This window comes from Papio anubis, chromosome 2 (assembly GCF_008728515.1).
Source record: "Papio anubis isolate 15944 chromosome 2, Panubis1.0, whole genome shotgun sequence".
NCBI lineage: Eukaryota > Metazoa > Chordata > Mammalia > Primates > Cercopithecidae > Papio > Papio anubis.
This window is the reverse complement of record NC_044977.1, coordinates 98136560-98160176: the sequence shown is the minus strand read 5'-3', so window position 1 is coordinate 98160176 and position 23617 is coordinate 98136560. Positions and strand designations below refer to the sequence as shown.

Below are 23617 nucleotides of genomic sequence, written 5' to 3'. Positions count from 1 at the left end.
AGGCTGCCTCTGCCCACACCTGCCCTGGGCCCAGGTCCCCTCACCTCACCAGGCAGCGGCCAGCAGCGCCCTGCCTAAGGCACAGCAGCTGACAACAGACCTGCCTCAAACCTTCCCCAGTGGGGCAGCAGTGGTTTGTCTCCCTTGTCTTAGCTCAGGAACTAAGACAACTTTGTACTTTATTGACCCTGTTGTTTAATTTTTGCTTCTGTATTCATGTATGAACATTCATTAAACATTAGACATTAAATATGTATTAAATTAATTCATAGATTTATATATTTATTGATGTCCATGAAATTACAAAATGGAAATACAGTTTTCTTTACTTACCATGTATTTGCTTTGTCAGAATTACGATACCTCATAGAATATGTTGGAAAACATTTCATCTTCTTCACTGCTTTCAAACGGTTTGATTACATAGGAGTTATCTGTGCCTTAAAGGTTTATATAATTCTCTTATAAAACTATCTGAGCTTGGCATTTTTTACAGGTAAATTTAATAGTTTATATTTCTCTCGAAAAGCACCTATTTCACCTAGATGTTCAAATACATTGGCATTAAGATAGTATTCCCTTATAGCTTTCAAATATACTGTATTCTTGGAACTATGTCCTTTCTCTTGTATATTTCCACTTTCATTTGTGATCAGCCATGCTAAACCTTTGTCTATTTACTGGTCTACTCAAGAGGAAAGTTTACTTTAATCAATTCAATATTTTATTTTTATTTCATTGTTTTCTGTTTTTATAGTTACTAATTCCTTCTTTCTTTGGACTTAAATTATTATTTTTTCTAGTATATTTAGCTGTTAACTTGTTTCACTAATTTTGTCTTTCTTGCTTATTATCAATGTAATTAAGGCTACAAATTTTCCTCCAGTTACTAGAATGTTCATATCTCTTATTTTAATATTCATCCTTATTCATTTCTAAATAATGTATAATTCCAATTTTTACTTCCTTACCATAATTGCTTAGAAGGGTGATTTCTGGTGTTTTAAAATTTATTAATTATCTATGTGTGGAATATTTCCAAACATATGGGAGAAAAGAATAAGAAAATCAAACCCAAAGTGTCTGTCACCCAGTTTTATTAGACCATAATATAATGTCATATTTGCTGTAGATTGTGTTTTTTATATATATTTTTTATTTTTATTTTTTGAGACAGAGTCTCGCTCTGTCACCCAGGCTGGAGTGCAGTGGCACAATCTCAGCTCACTGCAACCTCTGCCTCCCGAGTTCAAGCGATTCTCCTGCCTCAGCCTCCCAAGTAGCTGGGACTATAGGCGCCTGCCAACACGCACAGCTTTTTGTATTTTTAGTAGAGATGGAGTTTCACCATGTTAGCCAGGATGGTTTCGATCTCCTGACCTTGTGATCTGCCCTCCTTGGCCTCTCAAAGTACTGAGATTATAGGCATGAGCCACCATGCCTGGCCTGCTGTAGACATTTTTTAAAGAAATAAAATATTCAGTGCAGTTCAGAATCCCCTGTGTATCCCTCCTATGGTTGGCAGATTTCTAAGACAGCACCCAAGATTTCAGCCTCCTAGTGTGCACACCTTGTATAATCCGCTCCCTGTGAGTGTGGGTGGGCCTGACTTAATCAGGTGAGCCCTTTAAAAGGAGGTTCTAGAGCTCAGAGACATAAGTCAGGCAGCTTCAAAGCTGCAGCAGATATTCTCTTACTGGCCTGTCAAAAAAAGCAAACCTCTATGTTGTGAACTACCTACAGAGAGAGTCACATGGCTAGAACCTGAGGTCAACCTCTAGAAGCTGAGAATGACACCCAAGTCAATGGCCAATAAAAAAATAGGGAATCTTATAGCTGCAAAAAATTGAGCAACCTGAAAGAACTTGGAATAACAATGAAAACTGAACAACCTGAATGAACTTAGAAGAAGACTCTGAGCTTCATATGAAAACACAGTCCTGGTTGACACTCTAATTTCAAGCAGAGGACTCAGCTAACCCTTATATGGACTTCTGATTCTAGAAAATGTGAGATAATAATGAGTGCTGTTTCAAGCAGCCACATTTGTGGTAGGAGTTCGAGACCAGCCTGGCCAACATGGCAAAACCCCGTCTCTCCTAAAAATACAAAACTTAGCCGGGTGTGGTGGTGTGTGCCAGTAATCCTGGCTACTCAGGAGGCTGAGGCAGGAGAATGACTTAAACCTGGGAGTTGGAGGTTGCAGTGAGCCGAGATGTTGCCACTGCACTCCAGCCTGGGGCAAGACTCTGTCTCAAAAAAAAAAAAAAAAAGAATACATCTCCCTTATTCCACTTCCCTGACTCTCTCTGCAGAGGTAACTAACAACATGCCTTTGTGTTTACCATTCCTGGACATGATTTACACTTTTACTGCATACTTAGTATCCATAAAAGTTACATAGTATTATTTGCAGATAGTATTGTTAACTCTATAAAAGTAACATTGTACCATACATATCATTCTGCCACTTGCTTTGGTTGCTGGACACCATATTTTTAGTTACATATACACATACAGGGAGATGTGGCTGTCCTTATTCTGAGAGCTGAAAAGAATTCCTGAGAGAAGGGTGTTAAACTCTTCCATTATGACTGTAGATTTGACAGTCCCTCTCTTTTTTACATAACTTGAGACTATAGCATTAGATGCATAGATGCTTGGCATTTTTATATCTTCTTGAGAGATTGAGTGGTCCAACAATATGAACTATCCTCTTTGTGCCTTTTGTTTTCTATCTTAAATTCTCACTCATTCCCACTGACTATGATGATTCATGTTTGTAATTATTTCTGATACATGATTTGATGCTTCTATTTGTCATATATCTTTATTTTTAATCCTCTTATACGAACAAACTTTATTTTTAATCTTCCCAAACAAACAATCTTTATTTTTAATCCTCCCAAACAAACAATCTTTTATTGGATACATGGAGTTTTCTTAGTTTCATTTTTCTTTTTTTCTGGTTATCTGGGAGTTACATACTTTCTTTTTTTCCCCAGTGGATACTCTCACATTTTTAACACACACACTAATCTCTGGTGGCATCAATTACGTTAAACTCCATGTCTGTTTTGTCCTGCCTACATTATCTCCCTTTTTCAGAATCTCTGCCGAAGGTCAGCTACACACAGGAATGCAGGACTGGGAAGGGGGAGGTGAGCGTGAGAACTTTGAGATCCCCTGTGGAGTTAGTCTGAGCTCTCCCTGGGCTGAGAAGTGGCCTCACCACCCTCAGGAATTCACTGCCTCGGAAATGAGCTCTGGGAGATGATGCAGTGCTGTCCGTGGTCATGGGCACCCTCTGAAACTCAGCCCCTCTCTGCCCTACCTACCTTGAACCTTGCCCCTAACTCTACTTCCTCCCTGCACACACTGGTCAAGCCCTGCTCTCAGACCCCTGGCTGGAAGTAGATGTGTCTGTGTGAACTCATGCCCACACACAAGGGCACATACATTCTCTTACACACACACACACACACACACGCGCGCGCGCACACACACACACACACACACGCTGCAGCAAGCATTTGACCAGAAGCTGTGGCTGCTTTTGAAAACAGGGTGGAGCAGTACTCCCCTTTAGAGTCTCCCACACTCCCAACACTATGACCCCTGATATGGTTTGGCTGTGTCCCCACCCAAATGTCATCTTGAATTGTAGCTCTCATAATTCCCATGTGTTGTGGGAGGGACCTGGTGGGAGATCATTGAATCATGGGGGCGGTTTCCCCCGTACTGTTCTTGTGGTGGTGAATAACTCTCATGAGATCAGATGGTTTTATAAATGGGAGTTCCTTTGCACAAGCCCTTTTTGCCTGCCTTCTGCCTTCCGCCTTCTGCCATGATTGTGAGGCCTCTCCAGCCACATAGAACTATGAGTCCCTTAAACCTCTTTTTCTTTATAAATTTCGCAGTCTCGGGTATGTCCTTATCATCAGTGTGCAAACAGACTAATACAACCCCCTGGCTAAGCTGTCTGGTGACAGACTGCTGACCCCCTGGACCAAACCAAGCCCTGGGGTTTTGAGGGAAGGAGTTCTCAGGCTTTTCCTCTCTGTGCCCAGACCAGGAGCTCCAAGGGTAGGACCTAGGTCTCCTCTTCCTCTATCCCCTGGAGCAGGAGCTCTCTCACACACTTCATTCTCCATGCCTCAGTTTCCCCTTGTGGCAATTGTAAAGGGGCATCACTTGGATCCCCCTTTAGAAAGAGCTTGCCACTCAACTGTGAGGAGGGCAATGAGCTGGGGCCTCTAGCCACATTGCCTTCAGGCTCTGATGAATAGGTCTATGACCTGGCCTGTCAATACTCTTCACAGACAGCCCCAGACATTGACCAAGCACAGTAGGGTTACTAAGGCTTCTATTCCAGCCTTTGCCCTGGAACTTGCTATCAAATTGGCAGAGACTTTTTCAGATCTGCATCACAGTCGGAGTTTCTCTCTGCCCAATCCTACTTTCTCCTCTTTTGTCTCTCACAGGTCCCCCTGCCATCCAATAAACGTTCACACTCCTAACTCCACCTTAGCATTTGCTCACTAGAGGACCTGAACTGACACACCTATAGTTAGCACCACCCTTCCCCCAACAGAGCTCTAAGCCTCAGCCTCCAGGACCAGGGATGGCCATTTCAGAACTTGTCCCTGGGTTTCATTTCCAAATCTATTAAGTCAGGATGATTCTTTCTCCATCACCTGCTCTCCTGTGAACTTGGTTTTCTTCCTAGATGCAGTTGTAGCACCACCAGAAGATTCCCCACAACCCCACACCCAAGCACTGCTAGGCTTCCCTGCAGAGGACAGTCCATGTCTAAGTCACAGTCACATCCCCAACCCCCAGATGAGTGTAGGTGGTGATACGTGAAGGGTGAATGAATGATACTCACTGCGTGCTGTTACGGAAGGGATGAAGGGAATATTGATTCTTTAAATGCCTGCCCAGGCCTCTCCTGCACTCCACCAAATTACAGCTTGGAGTTAAGGTGCATCTTCTCACAGGAAGAACTGGTCCCAAAAGAAGGTGCACCCTGGGGAGGTGGTGATCACTCCATATTCCCGGAGCTGCCAGCCCCGCTCTATGGATAAAGACCAAAAGTGTAAGTCCCTTCAACTTAGAAGCCCAGAAAAAGCAAATGTTGCTTGCATCCGGACAGCAATGTGGGTGGCTCTGTCAGGGGAATCTTAGAGCAGTGACTCCCCCAGCCAGGTGGTTTCCTCACCATCTGCCTCCACCATACAGGTCAAGGCCACTCTGTGGCTCCCCAGCCCCCTTCTCACTCCACCGTGGAGCCCCTGAGTTGGGAGTCTTGAAGTCAGTGAGTGCACGATTCTGAGAGGAGGCGAGGGCGGCACACACCGCATGGATGAGACAGGCAGGAAGCCAGGCAGGCTCCGAATGAGTAACTGCAGATTCTCTTTATGCCATGCCTGTTGTCACGGGGGATGGCAAGTGACTCCACTTCTCTCTCTTTCCCGCCACCTCCCGTGTCCTTGGCACCCATGTGATTCTGACATCCAGAAGGGATATGAGATGGGGCTGGAGACTAGGGACAGGTTTTAGGGATCCCAGAGGGAAGACTTCAGAACAGACCACCCCAGGGAGGAATCCGTGCAAGAAGGACATGGGGGAACAGAGAGTAGGAGGCGACTATGGCTCTCCTCCTCAAACCTGGACTGGGAAGGCAAGGTAGACTCCAGAGGGGCTTAGGCTTTGGACAGGGTGGGGAGATTGGGACCACAGGCTTCCTACTCCCTCAGGTTGTCCGTCGGCCCCACCTCTGCTTCTGACATCCCTCTTCCTCCAAGAAGCCTTCCCAGATCAACTGGGTGCACGAAAGGATGGCTCCCTCAGCAGATTCTACAGGACTCCCCAAGAGTGGGCCCATGGTTGACCTCCTCTCCCCCCAGTGCCTCAGAACACAGGACAGGACATTTGGGAGCAATTAGTTGAAACATGGTCACATTTAACATTGGTTGAATTTCTTAGGCTTTTGTTTGGTTTTGCTATTTTCTTTCTGCTCTTTTCATTTCTGAATGTTTTGTGCCCTTTGATAGGTAAGGAAGGGTGGATACCCCAGGAGAACAATTCTGAAAGAACAAAGAAGTGATGTTTATCCCAAAGAATCTGCAAGGAAACAATTATTTCTGATTCACCTGCTGCCTTCCAGGGAGCAAGGCCTGCAAAGACATCAGATGCCTTCCCGGTCGCTCACTGCCTCCAGCCTGGCCATCCAGCCCTCCAACAGAGGAGGGGTAGTGTGGGCCCCGCTCCAGAGCCAGGGGAAGGCAGCCCATCCCCACTGGTAGCCAGTCCCTCTCCCTCTCTCCTCATCCTGCACACCAGCCATCCACTGGGGGTCACATGGCAAAGTGAGGTCTGCCTCTCCAATCCTCACACCCATCATACACCCTCCAGTGTCCAAGAACCTTGTCCTCTAGAGAGCAGGAGAACTTCAACAACCCAGGGGGGATGACATATTAATGGTGGGATTTCAGCATCCTGCAGCTGGCTAGGTGCTGTGTGTGTATGTGTGTGTTGAGGAGTGGGGGCTGAGGATTCACAACACCCCAAACCTACAGATGTGCTCTTCACATCTAGGGCTCCTAGGACACCATGGCAGCAGAAGTAACTTCCCAGGAAAAAGACACAATTCCACTGTCCTGCCAGGGAACTGAGACCTGAGACGGGGTACACAGGATCATAAGGAGAGACAAAGACCCCTGATTTCTGAGCTAACAGCAGCCGTCAGGGGTGTGGATAGCTGAGGAGAGGGCTGAGGATCATTCAAATCCTCCCACCACTGGGAGATTGAGTACAAACTCAAGAAAGGCTAGGAAAGAGGCGTCTCTACAGCTCCCAAATCTAAGGCAGGGCCTGTGTCCAGCCTCACTGATTATATCGGGAAGGAGGTAGAAATTGCAGGGAGCACAGTAGTTCCCCAAGTTCCCCTCATGGCAAGGGGATGCCGCCCATCCACCTCTGTGCCCCCAGTGCACAGCACAGGGCCTGGCACACAGAAAGCGATTAATAAATGTGCATGGAAGAAAGGAGGGAGGTAGGCATGAAGGGAAGGACGAGGCGGGGAAGGGAAAAAGAGCAAGTGCAGGGGCTGGAATGCTGGAAGGGAGGAAGAAAGGGGAGGAAGAAGAGAGAGCAGAAAGAAAGTGTAAGCACGCCCTGAAGACAGGGCCAGGGTACTCATCCCTTCCCGGCTTTCCCCCGACTCCCCTCAAGCCTAACCCATGGCAGCATTCCGACGTTCCCTCGCTGTAGGGAGGGAAGCCCTGGTGGGTCCTCAGGGAGCTCCTGCGCGCCTGCTGTTCAGCTCCTGCGCGCCTGCGGGACCTCCTTCAGGTACCGCACATTCTGCTCACGGCGCTGGGACCCGCTGCCCTCTCCGCCTCTCCACGGAACTCCGCCCCGCCTTCTATCACACTGCTCCGCCAGCCACGCTATCCTGCCGCCGCGACCACACCTCCAGCCTCGATTGTGCAGGCTCGAGCCCGTAGAAAGAGGGCCAGTAGCCACCTGCGCTTGGTCCACAAGAAGACGCCCTCCCAGGGCGCAGAGCTGGTGACCCCGCTCCCCGTTCCAGGGAAGAATAAACGAGAGGAGAGTCTGGCCCGGTGTCACCCGGCGGCCGAGCCGCCGCCCATTGGAAGCTCAGCACCAGAGGCAGGCGGCCAGTACCCCAGTATCCCCAGCTGTAAAATAGAGAATTCAGGAGGAGGAGGAGGTCTGTGGTTCGTTGTAGGTCAGCTGCTGAGTCGGCCCGCGGGCTGGGAGCAGACCTCGCTCCCCACGCGAGGGCGCTGCAGCCCAGCCTCCCTGGGGAGGTGCCCTGGTCGAGACCTGCGAGGGTGCGGACAACCCATCCTCCCTAGAGCAGGTCCCCCGAGGCTTGAAGGGCCAGGGCACCCAGCAGGTTCTGAACGCGCTCCGTCAGGTCACCCGAGAGTAGGCAACACCAAGGAACCCAGAGTCGGGCCTCTTTGGAGCCCTCGCTTCCTCTCGCCCGGCTTCTTCGGCGCGAAGGATGAATCTGGGCTGTTGAAAACGGATCAAACAACCCGATCTCTGTCAGCCCCAGGTCACATGCTGGGCCTCAGCTCGCAGCCTGCGAAGATGAGTGGCACTTCATGTCCCGTAATCGGGTTTGCGCGCAGGAGCCCTCCGAGGCGCACAGGTGGGAAATGGGGAGGCTGGCTGGGAGGCCTCCTGGAGGAGGTGGCTCCGAGGGTAGACGTGAGGAGCGCCCTGGGGTGGGGCTGAGGGGGCGTACGGAGGTGGGAGCATGGAAGGATGGGACGTGTTCTGGTCTCGAGATTCCCGGGTGATAAGCCTTAAGGGGCGAAGGCCTATAAATGTCTCACGACGGAAGACCGAGGTGTGGGATTGGCAAAGGGAGAGCAGAGCTTCCTCACTCGCAGGGGGGCCCGGGCCCCGCCCCATACCTGCGCGGCGGCCCCGCCTCCACCCATCCATTGGCTAGACCCGCCGCCCGTCAGACGAGCCCCCGGGGCCCGCCCCCAGCCCTGAGCTGCGCCTCTTAGCTCTGGGGCCACCGCGCCAGCGCCACTCAGCCAGGCTCCCGGCCATCGCCCGCCTGGTGCGCCGCCCGCCAGCTCTTTGCCCGCGCGGGGCCGCCCGCCGCGGGCTCAGGGCAGACCATGTGCCCGCCAAGTCCGCTGCCCGCCCGCTGGCTATGCGTGCTGGCAGGCGCCCTCGCCTGCGCCCTTGGGCCGGTGGTGAGTGTTCGCCCGGCCGCCCTGAGTCCCGGCAGCCTGGGAGTTGCGGGAGGTGGGGGAGGTGGGGGGCGGCGGGAGCCGGGCCATCCGTGCGCGTGTCTGTGTAAGAAGAATAGGGGACATCAAGCACCTCGTCTCGCCTCCTCCCACCGCTCCAGACCTAACCTAGACGCGAGGGCTGGGATATTGGTCGTGCCCAGTCCCTCCCAGCGCAGCCCGGAGCAGGCACAGCATCAATGGAGGGGCAGTGGGGAAGAGTGGGCCCCAGACTTGCCTTCCTTGTGGTGGTTGCCGATGAGCAGTGGGGTGGGGCGGTCAGTGGGAGCAGGGTCAGGTACTGCGGCAGACTGAGATGAAAGGTTTAGTACACCGTAGGTGAGAGGGAGGATGTGAGGGCCGTCCTTGTGTGCTGTGACGGTCTGGAGGTGTCAGCAGCAGAACCAGTGCTGGGGGCCCCAGGATTTGAGAAGGGGTTCTTAGGATCAGGTGAGTGACAGGCACATCCCTCCCTGTGCCCTCCCACTGAGCAGAGCAAAAAGGTACCAGAGCCCAAGGTGGAAGCTGGTGGGCAGTGAGGGGCTAGGGGTAGTGGTTAACAGGAGGGGCCAGACCTGTGCACGGAGAGAGCTGAGCAGGAAGCCAAAGCTAACAAGCAGTGGCCTCCCTCTTCCTCCCACTTCTGCTTCCTCTCAACGTGGATATGTGTATGCCCTTGATACATGTGTACTCGTGTGCCCCATGTGTGGGTGTGATGTGTGTATCTGTGGATGGTTTACCTGGGCCATGAGGCAGACGCCGATTGAGGCAGGAGATGCATGGATCATCTCACTCTAGAACAGGGAAGACCTCAGCGCTCATTGAGTCTACTGAAGCCCATTTTACAGATGTGCAAAGCGAGGTCCAGAGACACAAGAGCCACATCTGTCTGCCACCAGTTAGACCTAGACAGAGGTTGATTTTCTCCCTACCCCAGACCTTGAGTAATCTAGAGTTGCTGCTTAGGTAGGGCCTTAAATGCCCACTCCAATTTGGCTGGGCGAGGGTGAGGAATCTTGATTATCTAGTTCATTCTCTCCCATGATCATTTCCCTCACCATCACCTCCACCAGAGCAGGAATCTCTGTGTTTCCATCTAGCGGGTGTCTTGAGCACCCTGGGAACGGGAAGCTCATTGCCTGTCCTAGGAGCAGACCTCTGACAATTGGCAGGAGCCTCACCTCCACCCATGACAGCCATGAGACCAACCTCTTGAGCACTCAAAGTCTCACCAAACTCTGTCCCAGAGGCCACAGCTCTGGCACAACTTGCATGAAGCCTCCAGGCCTCTCCAACAACCCTCTGGCCCTCCCAACCCCGGGGTCAAGCCACTCAAACTCTTCTTGGATGAGCCAGGGATCTTGGAACCACTGCTGACACCCCATTCCTCCATCCTGAGAGGCTTCTGAGCTCAGGGGCAGAGTGGATTCAGAGAGGCCTCCTTTCACATCAGGCCACTTCTGCTTCACACTTCAGAGACAGCCCAAATCTGTCTCTTCCCTCTAATGCCTACCCTCCCCCTGTCTTTCCACATCTTATTCGTTTAGTGCCCAACTCTATCTCCTCCTCCAGACAGCCTTCCCTGATTGCTCCAAGCAACTCGACCCTTCCCCCTCTAACTCCACCCTTCAGCCCTACCCACCTCCCAGGCTGGGCTATTCTGGCCATCCTATGAGGTCAGGGGCTGGGGGTCTCTATATTCCCATATTCCTTACAGTCCAGTGCAGGAGCTGGGTCCACAGAGAGAGGAGAAGGGACTCAACCAGGACTGGGTGAGGGCAGGCTGGAGTGAGGGGTCCCTGTTTCCCTCCTTGCTTCTCCTTCCTCCCCGCCAGCTACCAATCGCTCCCTCATGGAACGGACACCAGGCAATGCTGCTCTAGCTGGACTCGGTGTGACTGCAGGGGTTGGGGGGGGGTGCCAGGAGTTATCAGAGTCATAAAATGGCAGCTGCAAAGTTCAGGTTGAAGGCCCAAGGCTTATCACTCCTGTTTATGGTGCCCTGACTTCAGCCTGGAAAGGGGAAATCTCTGAACAAGGAGGCAAAAAAAAAAAAAAAAAAAAAAGGAAAGAAAACCTCCAGTGTCTCAGAGGAGGAAGTCTGCCCCAAGGTCACCTGTCAAGCCTTCCAGTGCCCCTGCCCCCCCCCAGACAGCAGGCACAGGGACTCCTCATCCAGAAGCAGAGCTGCTCAGGGCAATGCCCAGCACAAGGCTGGGGGAGGAGAGTTACAGGCCTCCTCCTGGGAAAATCCTCTATCTGGTGTGGGAGACTAGACCCAGTGACATAGGAGGAAGGGCCCAGATGGATGTGGGGTACAGTCTCCTAGAACCGGGGGAGGGGTTGCTGAGAGGAACAGTCAGTGGAGGCTCCCTGGAAGAAGCAGGACGGTTCTCTGAAGAGTTTGACCAGATGAGCCAATCTTTCACCCTAAACCATAAAACAGCCTCTGTTGACAGGACCAATGGGCCTGGCCCCAGAAGGAGGAGTCCCAGGAGCTGGGAGAGGCTTGGCTTCTCCCCTACTCTGAGGTTGATTAGTGGCCACCAGCTCCTGAAGGCCTCACCCTGCCACCAGCATCCTGCTGCCCCCACCACCTGACTCTACCCTCTCCAGAGGCTGACCACAGCTGCCCAGGCCCTCTTGGCCCCCAGCAGGCCACCCTATGAGCTTTGGAAAACATGGCTGCATCTGGGTCAGGTTCCTCCTCAAGTGAGGTTACCACCTCAGTGAGGCCTGGCCAGGGCTCCCAGGGTACCATGCTGGAAAAGCAAGCCCCTTTGAAAGTTTCCACCCTCCAGTCCTGGTGCACTAAGACTAGGCCTTCTCTGAGGTTTGTAGGGCATCCTTGGGGAGCCCAGGCTGGGGACAGGAGAGCTGGTCCTCACTCCACTCCATGGCAATGGCTTGACCTTGGGAACGTCTTTAACCTCTGTGAAAGGGCCTCAGGGTCCTCACCACAAAAGGGAAGGTGAGAGGCCTCGGCCCAGTGTGCAGGAGAAGCGGGAGGAGAGGGTTGGGCTAGAGCCAACTCTGCCTCCTGAGTGGGATATAATCTACCCCTGGAGCACCGGGGTCTCTGTGAAATGGAGTTTGTCTTTCAGGCAGGACTTCTGTGAGCTCTGAAGGAGGTAAAAGCTGTGAAGGTGGCTATGTGAACTGTGTGACCGTCATCCTTTCTCCTCCGTCCCCAGCTTGGGAGCCCTGTGGAACCTTATACAGCTATTTCTGGCCCTCATCTGCCCAGGGGTTCCCAGGGCAGGCAGGAGTCCTGGGCTTAGGGGAGGTGTCCTCATGAGGTGGCCAAAACATTTTGGGGGTAAGGCTCCAGGCCTAGGTAGGCAATGGGGCCTCTCAGAGCAGATGGCCCTTCACACCGTGGGCAGCCTCAGTGGAAGTCCAACATGGGCCATGAGACAAGGGTAGGGGCACTAACCTCTACCTGCCAGAACTCTGCCATTGCTGGACCCTTCACTGTGGCCCCTTTGGCCATGGAGCAGGAAATGGGGCCTGGGGACTATGCAAAGCCTAGTCCCTTTCTTAACCCCTTCTGTTCAACCCCCAGATTCTGCCTTACTCTATTTGACTTCCAATACAAAATGATTTTTATTGTACCTATTGAAAATGTCAGTATGTACAAACTCTCTCACATAACTTAGAAGTATTTCTTTTCTTTTCCTTTTTTTTCCTTTTTGAGATGGAGTCTTGCTCTGTCACCCAGGCTGGAGTGTGGTGGTGTGATCTTGGCTCACTGTAACCTCCAGCTTCCGGGTTTAAGCGATTCTCCTGCCTCAGCCTCCCTAGGAGATGGGATTACAGGCTCCCGCCACCACGCCTGGCTAATTTTTGTATTTTTAGTAGAGACAGGGTTTCGCCATGTTGGCCAGGCTGCTCTCGAACTCCTGGCTTCAGGTGATCTGCCTGCCTCAGCCTCCCAAAGTGCTAGGAATTACAGGCCTGAGCCACCGCACCTGGCCCCTTAGAATTATTTCTGAAGAAGAAAAAGCATTTTAATCTCTCCACCACGTGTATAGTGTTTCAAATTTTTACTTTTTTGGTGAAAATTTATAAACAAGCAGAGAGAATATTATAATGAAAGCGCAAATACGCAATTCCGAGGTTTGACTATTGTTAACATCTAACAAGTAATATATGCTTCATTTGCTTTTGAGCTGAAGTATTTTAAAGTAAATTATAAACTTCCTGACCTTTTACCCCAAATCATTTCAGAACGCGTCTCTAAAACCAAAGGACACTCTTCTATATAACTATCATACTGTCATTACCCCTAACAAAATTGACAGGAATTGCTTAATATCTTTCAAATATCCCCAGCTGGAATGTAATGAAGCGCCACAGGATGAGTGGTGATATTATCCAGGGCTTGGTCTTCTCGCAGGAGTTTCATGTCTGCGTCTGACAGGACTGTCCAGCGAGCTGGAAGGGAGAAAGCCAGGTGCCTTGGCAGTGAGAGTCAGGCTGGGCTCCACTGGGCAGGACCTAGTCTTTTCATGCAGCCCATCTCATGCTGCCTATTATCTCTCAGGAAGTGCCTCCTACTACCTAACTTCAAAACAAGTTCTTCCTGCACAGCAGGTCACCAGAGGAGGGGGAAGAGGTCACCAACCAACCTCCATGTACTAAGGACTCATAGCCTTGTGGCTGCCTGTGCTGGAGTCCAGCCCTCTGCAGGTGGCTCCAACACCAATGTCACCCACAGGCACTGTGTTTATAAGCTGAGTCCTGCAAACTCAGTTCCCTAGGTGTGGCCAGGATCACAAACAAGCAGCAGAGGATTTAAACTAAATGCTTAGCCTGTATTCCTCTGCAAATAAAGGCTTCATGCCCCCGAAAGAAACCTTCCAAGAAGAACCCTTAGATGGGAACAAGCTAAATGTCTGTGCTCGGGTTCTGCTAATTATGAGAGCCCTTGTCTTGATATCACTCTGAGATGTGGAAAGTTCTTCTTCTCCCGAGCACAATCCTGTATCCCTCTGTCTCCCCTCTTCCTCCCCAACCCCATCAACCCTCACACAGCAGTTCTCATTCTCCTCTTCTACCAGAGTTCAGCCTTCCCCAAGAGGAAGTGAGGCTGGCAAAAAAAAAAAAAAAAAAAAAATGAATTTGCAGCGGGGAGGCTTTGGGCTGTTGGCAAAGGGATGTAAAGATACAAGGAAGAGAAGAGAAATCAGTACAGGGCGAAGCTAACTGGCAGACTCGAGACCTCTGGTGGGTGTGGCTGACACTTGTCAGAGGTAGGAACTTCAGCCTGCCCGGGGTTATGCAAGGCACTACAGCTGTGGCTAGGCTTGGGTGTGGACGGCAGGGGCAGCCTGGCATGAGGACGACTAGAGCTTTGACAGTCACTGCTAATGTTCCTGGTGCCTGGCTGGTGTCTTTTACATGTGACCCTCAACCCCAATTCTAGAAGTAGGTGGTATTGTTGTTGTCCCCATTTTATAGATGAGGTTGAGTAAATTGCCCAAGTCATCCAGACAGGAAGCGGCAGACAGTCTCATTCTGGAACCTGTGGTCTGAACTAGGCTCTGCCACCTCATGAAGAGGGGTGACTACTTCCAGGGTGGGCTATGGCATGCATGTCCATGCTGTGCTGGGACTTTAGATATTTTTAAAATTAGTAGAATGCACAAATCTGAATTGACAGCTCAGTGAATTGTGACATATGTGTACACCTGTGTCACCACTGCCCAGGTCAAACTATTGCACACTCCCATCACCCTAGCAGGCTGCTCCACAGTGAGGGGAAGTCTTATTTTGACTTCCTTTAGCGCTTTCTGCAAAGCTGGGAGCATGTTTCTCCTCTCTTTTGTGACTCCTGGATCCCATGATCCAACTTACCTTCGTATGTCCTTTACCTGCTCCTTTCCTGCCCTTTCCTCCTCCCACCTTTTCTCTCCTCTCTCCCTTCTTGCCTCCCAACTACAAGGTCTGCACGTCCTCGCCCACTCACATGCAAAAGCCAGCAAGGATAGGAAGCTGGGCTGCTGTCCTGTGTGCCTGTGATCACACTGCTTTCTCTCTGGCTCCTCCATTCCCTCGTGTCTCTTTTTTACCCCATGATTTCAGCAGGGGGCTGGCGGAGTAGAGCAAATAAGTCATGAGATATGAGATGGTTTCTGTAAAGGGCTGGGGTCATGGGGGAGAGGGTAAATGGAACCACTCCTGAGCCCCCTGTCCTCTAATTCCCATTCCCCTGCCTCCATTAACAGTTGCAGGCAGGAAAAAAGTAAAATAGCCCTCTTGACAAACCTCAGAAGCACAAATCATCCATGGAGGCTCCGCATGCTTGGTAATTTGCAGACAATTTTTTCTCCTGCCTCACCTTATCCAGCCTGCTGCATTTTGTGCTCTTCTCAGAGACCAGCTGCTCCTCAGAGGGACTCATGCTTCCTGCTGCGCTACTTGGCTCCTCCTGCCCTAGTTCCCTGGCCCCAGATGACGAGGCTGGGGCTTCTGATTCGAGGCAGTAGCTGTGGTCTCAGGCTTCCCTTGAGGAGATTGAACATGGCCTACGAACCTGAGCGTGACCCACCCTGTCTTTCAGAGCCCCTTGCATCTAACAGCTACAACTCCCAGCATCTTCACCCATACCCCCATCACCACACCTAGCCTTTGCTCCAGATATCAGAGAACCCCACATGGAGAGGCAAAAGCAGGGCTTTCTCTCTAGCCCCTCACCAATTCCTGTGCCGGACTGAGCTCCAAAAAGTAAGCTTAAAGACAGCCTGACCCTGCAGTTGAGCTGAGGCTGGAGAGTTTTGGGCCAGGCTGGGCTCTCAGCACCTTCTTTAGGACAGGAGTTCCTAAGCCCAGAAGGAACCCAGGCAAGACTGAAGAAGTCCACAGCATCTCCTCCATCCTGATCTTCTTCTGTCCTCTGCCATGGTGTTAGCTGGATGTGGGAGGTGAATGACAGGGAGTTGGCAGGAGAATCCTGAGTCTAGTTGGAGACAGAAACTAACCAAGTCTTGTTCATTCCACCTGCCCCCTCCTCTCTATGCCCCCTCTTCTCTGTATCCACTGTCCTGCCCAGGCTTCATTAGTTCCTGCCTAGACTGGTGCAATAGCTTTCAGGCCCACCACCTGCAACCTGAGGGATCTTTGTAAAATGTGCATCCCCCATCCTCAGTCTCCTGGTTCAAGTATCTGTTGGCCCCCATGGCCTAGGAGTGAAAGCTCACATTGAAAACTGGCATTCCAGGCCCTTCCCAATCCTACCCCAGTCTACATCTCTCAACTTGTCTCCCGATGCCCCCGGAACTCCTTGCTGCAGCTACACCAGGCTTCTCGAAACCTTGCATGTATTAGGCATTTTCATGCCTCCATGCTTGCACACACGCTGCTCTACTTTCTGGGGTGCTCTTACTCCACTTCTAATTGTCTAACTCGCACATCCTCCATGACCTACCTCTACAGAATGAGTACAGCATACCTATTCTGTAGGAAGCCCAGACTCTAGCTATATCCCACCCTGGAACACTTCCCCAAGATCAGTAAGCTTGGCTATATTCAGCCAGGGAATTTTTCAACTCTCTCTGTGTGCCTGAAGTCCAGAGGGATAATGAGCATGTTTAGAATAGGGAAATAAGTAAGTGGGAAAGGAAGTCCAAAGTCTGCCTGAATTCCTTAGTGATAAGGACTAGAGGGAGCTGCCCTGGCCCGGTCCCTCAAAGGGCAATGGTTGACCGGAGGACCCAAGGCGAGGCTGTGGAGAAGGACTGATGCAGTCCAGACCAGCGGTCAGAGACTTAGGTCCCATCTGGGAATGCGCATTTGCTGGGTGACCTCAGGTCCCTCTTTGGGTCTCCATTTCCTCTACCCCTCCCCAGATAGGGCTCAACACTAAACTAAATTGTGACAAAGAGAGAGCTCAGAGCTCATCTTCCAGACCACACCCACTTTTTCATAAACACCACAGGCTTCAGTACCCACCCCTCCTTTCTCTCCAAACTGCCTCTAAGGAAAGGCTCTGTGTCTGTGCAGCTGAGGGAGCAGAGTTGGCTGGAGAAATTGACCCAACACTTTTCCACCCTCAGAGAGTTGCGAGCCAAAGCTGCCGGAAATCCTAGGCACCCATGGTGATTGAGAAACAAATATTTCTTGGCAAACTACATGGCCACAGTCCTGGCTTAAGATGGCCCAGAAAGTGAGGGCGTCCGTTGTCCTGCCCTCAGAGGGCAAGGCTAGCCACTTTTGTTTACAGCGACCAACAGAAAACTCAACTGAGCCAAGCTATGAAGGCAAGGCATCAGCTCATGTTGCTAGCAGTAGGGCTGGTTTCAGGTATGGCTGCATTCACAGACCCAGACAATATTAAGAGAACCTGATTTTTCTCCATCTCTCTATTCTGCCTTCAACTGTGTAGTTTTCATCCCTGTGTTCCACTTGTCAACAAGAAGACAGCAGAAGCTTGAGCCCTTGCTTCCTTTAAGGTTTCCAGTCCAGTGGGAAAAAGCAAATTCACTTGCTTAATCACTTAATCCAAAGTCCCAGGAGTGAGCCTCCTGGCTCCGAGTAGCCTGACTCGGGCTATGTGTCAGGCACTGTGGCCAGGAATGCTCTGATTGACTTAAGCCTTGGTCACATGTCAATCCCCTGGAAGAGAGTTCATCAGCACTCCATGAACTAGAGGTAGGGAAGGAGGTTGTTTCCTAGACACAGAGGAGAACATGGCATCAGAAGAGAGCAAAAGATGGTGGAAGGCAGAAACAATAAATATCCACTAACATCCATCCTGTTTTCCGGTTACACTGTCATGAGAGGTGAGAATGGACAGGAGAATCAGGAGAGGCTGGAAAGGGGCCAGAAAGTAGAATGAACCCTATTGCTGGTGGGAAATGGGGTTGGGATGGTACCTTGGTGAGAAACGTGCTCCAAGACAGGCAAGACAGACCAATGATGGGATACAAGGCAGGGTGGCCAGTACCCAGGTTCCTCTTCCAGAAGCCACCTCTGAGATCTACCTGGCCACTCTTCCCCCCTACTTGAGGATGAACCAGCCACAAATCCCTTGAGACAGAGTGTCTTCAGCATTTCAGCCTGAGTAACCCTTATGGAAAAGAGAGGAAGCACATGACCCCAAAGAGGAACCACAGACACAGTTTCCTTGAAGCCTCCTGTCTTTTAACAGTTATACGAATAACTGTATCATGCTCCATCACACAACTGTGTTACTTTCAATAGGTTTTAAATGACTTACCAGCTAATGTCTTTACCCCGGTTGGCTGGTAAAGGTGCAAGATGGAGCTCATGTTCACTGTGCAGCTTTCAGGGCAACACAGGTGAGGTCTGGATTCTGGGGAAATCTAAAGGAGTCTTGGAGAGGGAGGCCTTCCCTGGACCTGGACGAGGTCAACCATGGTGCTAGCTGCTTCTGGGAGTGTTGGCCTTCAGGTGACCTGTGAGACAGAAGCTCTACCAGAGAGCCCTCAACAGGAATGAGAGAGCTGTTTGGGGTGGAAGGGACTTGGCTGTACAGCCTCTTAGGCACTGAGTTGTTCAGCTTCAGCTTGGACCCCTCTCCCTCCACAGCAAAGGATTGCTGGCTGCCAGCTGGGATGCACATCCCAGTAAATGGAGCTGATTTACTTAAAACAATGGTCAAAGTACTAAGCACTTTGGTGTCTGCAGGCCAGGAGGGACCTCCTTAAAGGAAGGTCGCCTACCTATGCTCTTCCCACAGACCCACTTCAAGAAATCCCTAAGTCAGCAGGGCAGGTGGTTGAGGCCCATGTAGCCTACAGAGAAACTGAGGCCCAGGGAGGTAAGGATCCTGTCCCAGGGTGGGAGGGACAAGTTGGAGGAGACACTGAGAATGTCCGACTCTGGAGTGGTCTTGCTGGACTCTCTCCTATGGCCCTGGTGGAAACCAACATTCTCCCCAGGCAGAGATGAGGAAACTGGTGTGGGGTTGCCGGGGCCAGCAGCCACTTTTCTAAAGGCAAAGACGCAGAAGCTGCTGCCAGCCCAACGCTTCCTCCATGGAGGCCTTCACCCACCCTAACCCATCTAAGAGCTCCCAACACCTACATTTTTCTGGCTGTTCCCAGACAGCCATCACCCCCACTCACATGTCTTCCACAAGGTCAGTGTCCCCAGTCACCATGGTCTGACCCACCCCTGATCCCTGGCCAGGGTACAGGGAGGGGCAGGGGAGAAGCTTGGGCTTTTCCATCCCTTCTCTTCACTTTCCAGAGACAGGGGAGGCCTGGTGGGATCCTAGAGGTGCTGTCTTACTTCCTTAAACCTCCCTACCCTCAGTAGATCTGGTATAGCTTGAATTGTTTAGAAACTAAAAAGGAGACAGGTGAGGTCTGGGCAAGGAAGGCCAGAATCCCCTTCCTAGCCTGGTGACCCAGGGGACTGAGCACAGAATCCTGGAATGACAGCAGCTGGAAAATACAGCTAGACTCCTGGATTCTTCCTGGGGCTGGCACTGGAAACCAGAGGCCAGGATCCAATTCCACATAACAGAGTAATAGCATGAGCTGGCCCCACTCATCAGGGAGACCGAGACAGGGACAGACTCTCAAGCCAAGCTGGAGAGTGGCAGAGTCCAGAGGGCCAGCTCAGGCCTCTAAGGGGAGGCCCTCTTGCCGCCATCTGGAGTTGTGCCACCCACAAAGAGACAAACCAGTTATAGCTGCAGCACTATTGGGGGAGCCATCAAGAAGCTGTGGCAGGGTCCTCAGGGCCGACCCAGGTTTGGGGGCAATGGACAACAGGTTGGAGTCAGGTTCAGGTTTCAGTCTGGGGTTGGTATTGGGGCTCCATATGGAACTTGGATCTCTTCCAGGGAGAGGGCAGGTGCATCCAGAGACTGGGCCTGGCGCTCCTGAGTCTATGAACAAAGCTGATGGGCCCTCCCTGTCTTTGTCCCCAGGGCGGCCAGGCAGCCAGGCTGCAGGAGGAGTGTGACTATGTGCAGATGATCGAGGTGCAGCACAAGCAGTGCCTGGAGGAGGCCCAGCTGGAGAATGAGACAACAGGTGAGGCCCCCATGGGCAGAGGGGGGGCTGCATGCCCCCAGGGAGTCCACGATTCCTCATGTCTCGAGCTGAGATCCAAGTCACGTTCGTTCCACATTTGTTGGATGATGGTGAGGAGCGACTGGGGAGCCAGATGGAAGAAGAAAGGGGCTAACAGGCTTCCACATTCCCACCCCAGGTCTGGGGAGCTCCCAGCTGCAGCTGAGGAGGACATACTAAATCGGGGTTCTGAAAAGTACATGGAGCCAACTCTGCCTCTGGGGGTCCCTATCCCTCTTCTCCAGGAAAAGTGAAGATCTCCATGGCAGCCAGCCCACCCGGAACACAAGGCCCAGCATGCTGCGTGGTGGGGGACCTGTGACCAATGAGGGTAGGCAGGTTCCAGGACACCCAGGAGCTGACATGGGGAGAACTAGCCCCATAATACCATACTCCAGGATTATAACATTGTACTGTTAGCATCTCAAAGGAAGAAGAGGGACATTCAGTCACAATATGTGACCCCCACAGGGACCGCATGGAAGCTCAAAGCCATCTTAGTGGTCCAGAGCAAGAAAGGGCATAAGTTTTGTCTGGACAGATGTGGAATACTCACCACAGCCAACACTCAGCCTGGAAACTTAGGCTCACTCCTCCCTCTCAACCCCAGGCTCTGCCTCTGCCACACCCAGAGGACCGATAGTGACACCACACACATACACACACACACACACATGCCCAGCCCCTAAGCATACACATACAGGCGCACACACTGGCTTCTCCATCCCAACCCACCCTTAGTGACCAGATGAACCATCAGCTCATTATTTGGTTGATGAGACCAGTCAAGGTCAGCCCCAGAGGCCCAGCCACTCCTCCTCAGGGGGCTGGGAGAGCTCCACCTGGCAGTGTGAAGGGTGGTGCCCAGTTACCTAGACTGGACAGCAGGGCTATCAGGACAGATGACAGCACCCTCTTTTTGGCTCAGCAGCTCCAGGTAAGAATGGGTGGAATTATTTGGTACCACTTGAACCAGACTTGGAGGGGTGAGCAGGTTTGGAGAAACGGAGAGTCTGGAAAGGTGGGAGGCACTGAGGCAGACTTCCTATGGGGAATGGGGCATGGTTGGCAGGTTCAAGTCTTACTGCCAGGGACAGCAGCCTGGCACGTCTGGGCTGGAGGCAGTGAGATGGCTGGGCTCATTCTGGGCCTCCATCCCAGGCTATCTCCCTGAGGCTGAGCTTACACTTATGTAACAGCCTTGCTCAGGAGCAGGGAGCATCTTTACATCTTCCTGGCTCCCTAGTTCCCCTTCCACCTTCTAAAGCTGACAGTTATGTAACCCCTTCCAGGTCCCTCTTCTTGGCCCTGGTGCCCAGGCTGTCTGCCTCCTGCTCTGTCAGTGAGTAAGTGTAGCCTCACAGATGGGCTTTGCCTACCCTGATCTCAAAGCAGGACAACCCCTTGACTCTAGGGCCCAGAGACTGAGGCATGGGTCCAGGGGTGGCTGGGCCTGCCCACTACCTACAGGCCCCACCCCACTCCACCAGTGCAGGGAGCCAGGACCAGGTGCAGATAGGCTTTGGCAGGCCCCAACGGTGGGATCATAGGCAGCCCCGAGAGGCCCGGACTCTAGACTCCACTGCGCACCTCCCATGCCGAGGGGCAGGCCACCCTTGTGATTCCGATGAGGTCACTGCTGGCACAGCGTTCCCGTTGGGTGCCAACACCCTGTCACCAGCAGCCAGGCTGGGATGCAGAGAAGGGCGGGCATAGGTTGTGGCCATGAGTCTGCCTGTGGCCTTGTGTAGGGCTCTGTGCGTGTTCATGCACATCTAGGTATGCACTCCTGGCCCATGTCTGTCTGGAGCTGCGTCTTGCCTCTGGGGTCTATAGCTCTGTGTCTGACTCTGAGTATCTTTGTGAGTCAGAAGTGTGTGTCTATTTAAGCATGGGCACATGCATCTCCGGACATGCCTAGCTGTGTCTGCCCAGTGTGCTGTGTCTCTGTGTGTTGGCTGGTATGTCTATCAGTGTGAGTGTCAGTGCTACACCCAGACATGTCCGTCTCTCTGAATGTATGTCTCTGTGAGTTGTGTGTCTCTCTGTGCCCATTTGCTTGTGTCTGTTGCCTGTGTTCAGGTAAGTGTACATGTGTGCATGTTTGCATGTGTGCCTGGTGTTCTGTGTACTGGCATGTAAACATCAGTGTGTGTATCTCTGTGTGCACACAAGTCTACAGAATGACACAGCAGAGGCCTCACCTCACCTTGCCTCACCAACCCTTACCCCAAGCTCTGGGTTGGGCTTTCCTGGTGGGGGCACAGCCCCACCTGTGGGCACACACAGCCAGCCTGGGCCCTGTATTTCTATAGGCCTGGTGACATGTGTGATGGGACCTGCGGGGCCTCATTAGGGCAGGCACACAGGAAATATTCCCATTGCCTAGCCCAGGACAACAGGCCATTCCAGGTACCAAGTATATTCATGGCTGTCACCCCGTCCCCTGCTTCCCCAACCATGTCCCTCATATTGGCCTCTCGTCCTGCTCCCCTGCCCTGCTGGCTGCCCTCACCCCAGCACTAGTTCACAGCCCAGCCTTGGTCGTGCTAAGATTCCTTGAGGCCAAGTGTGGCCTCCCAAGGGCAGGGCCTGGTTTCCTCTCTTCTGTCCCACCACAGTGAAGCAGAACTCAGGGCCAGAGACCCAGCCCCGGATTCACTCCCCAGCCTGTGCTGGCCGCCGGAGGTTTAGAGAGCCCAAAGTCTGGCAGGCACCCAGACACAATAGCCGGTCTGCATAACAGGGCGTGCCCAGCACTGTCAGAGAGGGGTAAACAAAGTCCAGCAGCGGCAAAATTCCCAGAGAAATGACAGCCCTTCCAACCGAGAGGAGTGGGAACATGTGAATATACTGTACCACTTACCAGCAACATGACCTTGAGCTGGTTGTCCAATCACGCTGTGCCTCTGTTTCCTCATCTGTGAAATGGAAGCGTTAAATAAGTCATTCATCCAAAGAGGTTAGAACAGTGCCTGGCACATGCAAAGGTTATATGAGTGTTTGCTGATATTCTTAACAGGGTCTGGAACCCCCAGCAGGGTTTGACTGACCTGAAGTGCCCCTACTCGGCTTTCAGAGAGGCTGGCCCAGAGTGGAAGAGGGACTGGCAGCCAGCGTGAGGCCACAAGAGCCCTCAAGACAGGGAAAAGTGGTCAGGGTCCATGACTAAGGGAGGCTGCAATCTCTGGTCAAGCCCTGGGGATCTAGGTGTCCTCCTCAGGCTTCAGCTATAGGTGTGGCCTGACTGCTGCAGCCCCAGAAGGTGCCCCTTGCTGCTGCCAGCCCACTCCAACACACAGAGTCCCGAGCCTCTTCCCCAAGTAAGGATGTCCCTCCACCTCCTCTTCCCAGACCCCCTTCTTAAGAACTTGTGAACCTTCGGACCTGAGCTGGGCTGGGCTGGGCTTGGCCAAGCTGGCGTTGACTTTGGCTCAGGGGTTGGGTTTTCTGAGCAAATCTATGGGACTGGCAGGATTGCAAAGAGACAATTAAGCCTCCTGCATGGGACGAGTCCAGAGCAGTCCTAGTCCGTCAGGGGCATGCAGCTTCTGAACAGACTAAATGATGGCATTTGCATGTGCCTATTAAAGCAGACCCTGGAGACCCCACTGTGCATCTTTCACTGGCCAGGCTCTGCAAGGCTGATAGCTGTGGCAGAGAATGCAGCCACAATGGAGGGTTTTTGCTGAATTTGTTCCCTAACTATTCCCCTCCATCACAATTCACAATCCGACCACACTGGGGGAATCTGTGTTGTTCAAGAACTAGGTGTGGGCTGGG

At 52.1% G+C, this 23617-nt stretch overlaps 1 protein-coding gene across 7 annotated transcripts in view; it reads left to right on the top strand.

Annotated features, from left to right (window-relative positions):
- The first annotated feature begins 8085 nt into the window (after window positions 1-8085).
- Window positions 8086-23617, top strand: part of VIPR1 (vasoactive intestinal peptide receptor 1) — a 35230-nt gene continuing 19698 nt past the window's right edge. For 2 of the 7 annotated variants that reach the window (XM_009201097.3, XM_009201098.3), the window contains exons 1-2: window positions 8542-8750; window positions 19690-19795. In XM_009201097.3, the coding sequence (XP_009199361.1) occupies window positions 8673-8750; window positions 19690-19795 (184 nt within the window). In that variant the 5' untranslated portion in view covers window positions 8542-8672. The other 5 variants (XM_017955551.3, XM_017955550.3, XM_017955548.3 and 2 more) reach the window with 5 other exon arrangements.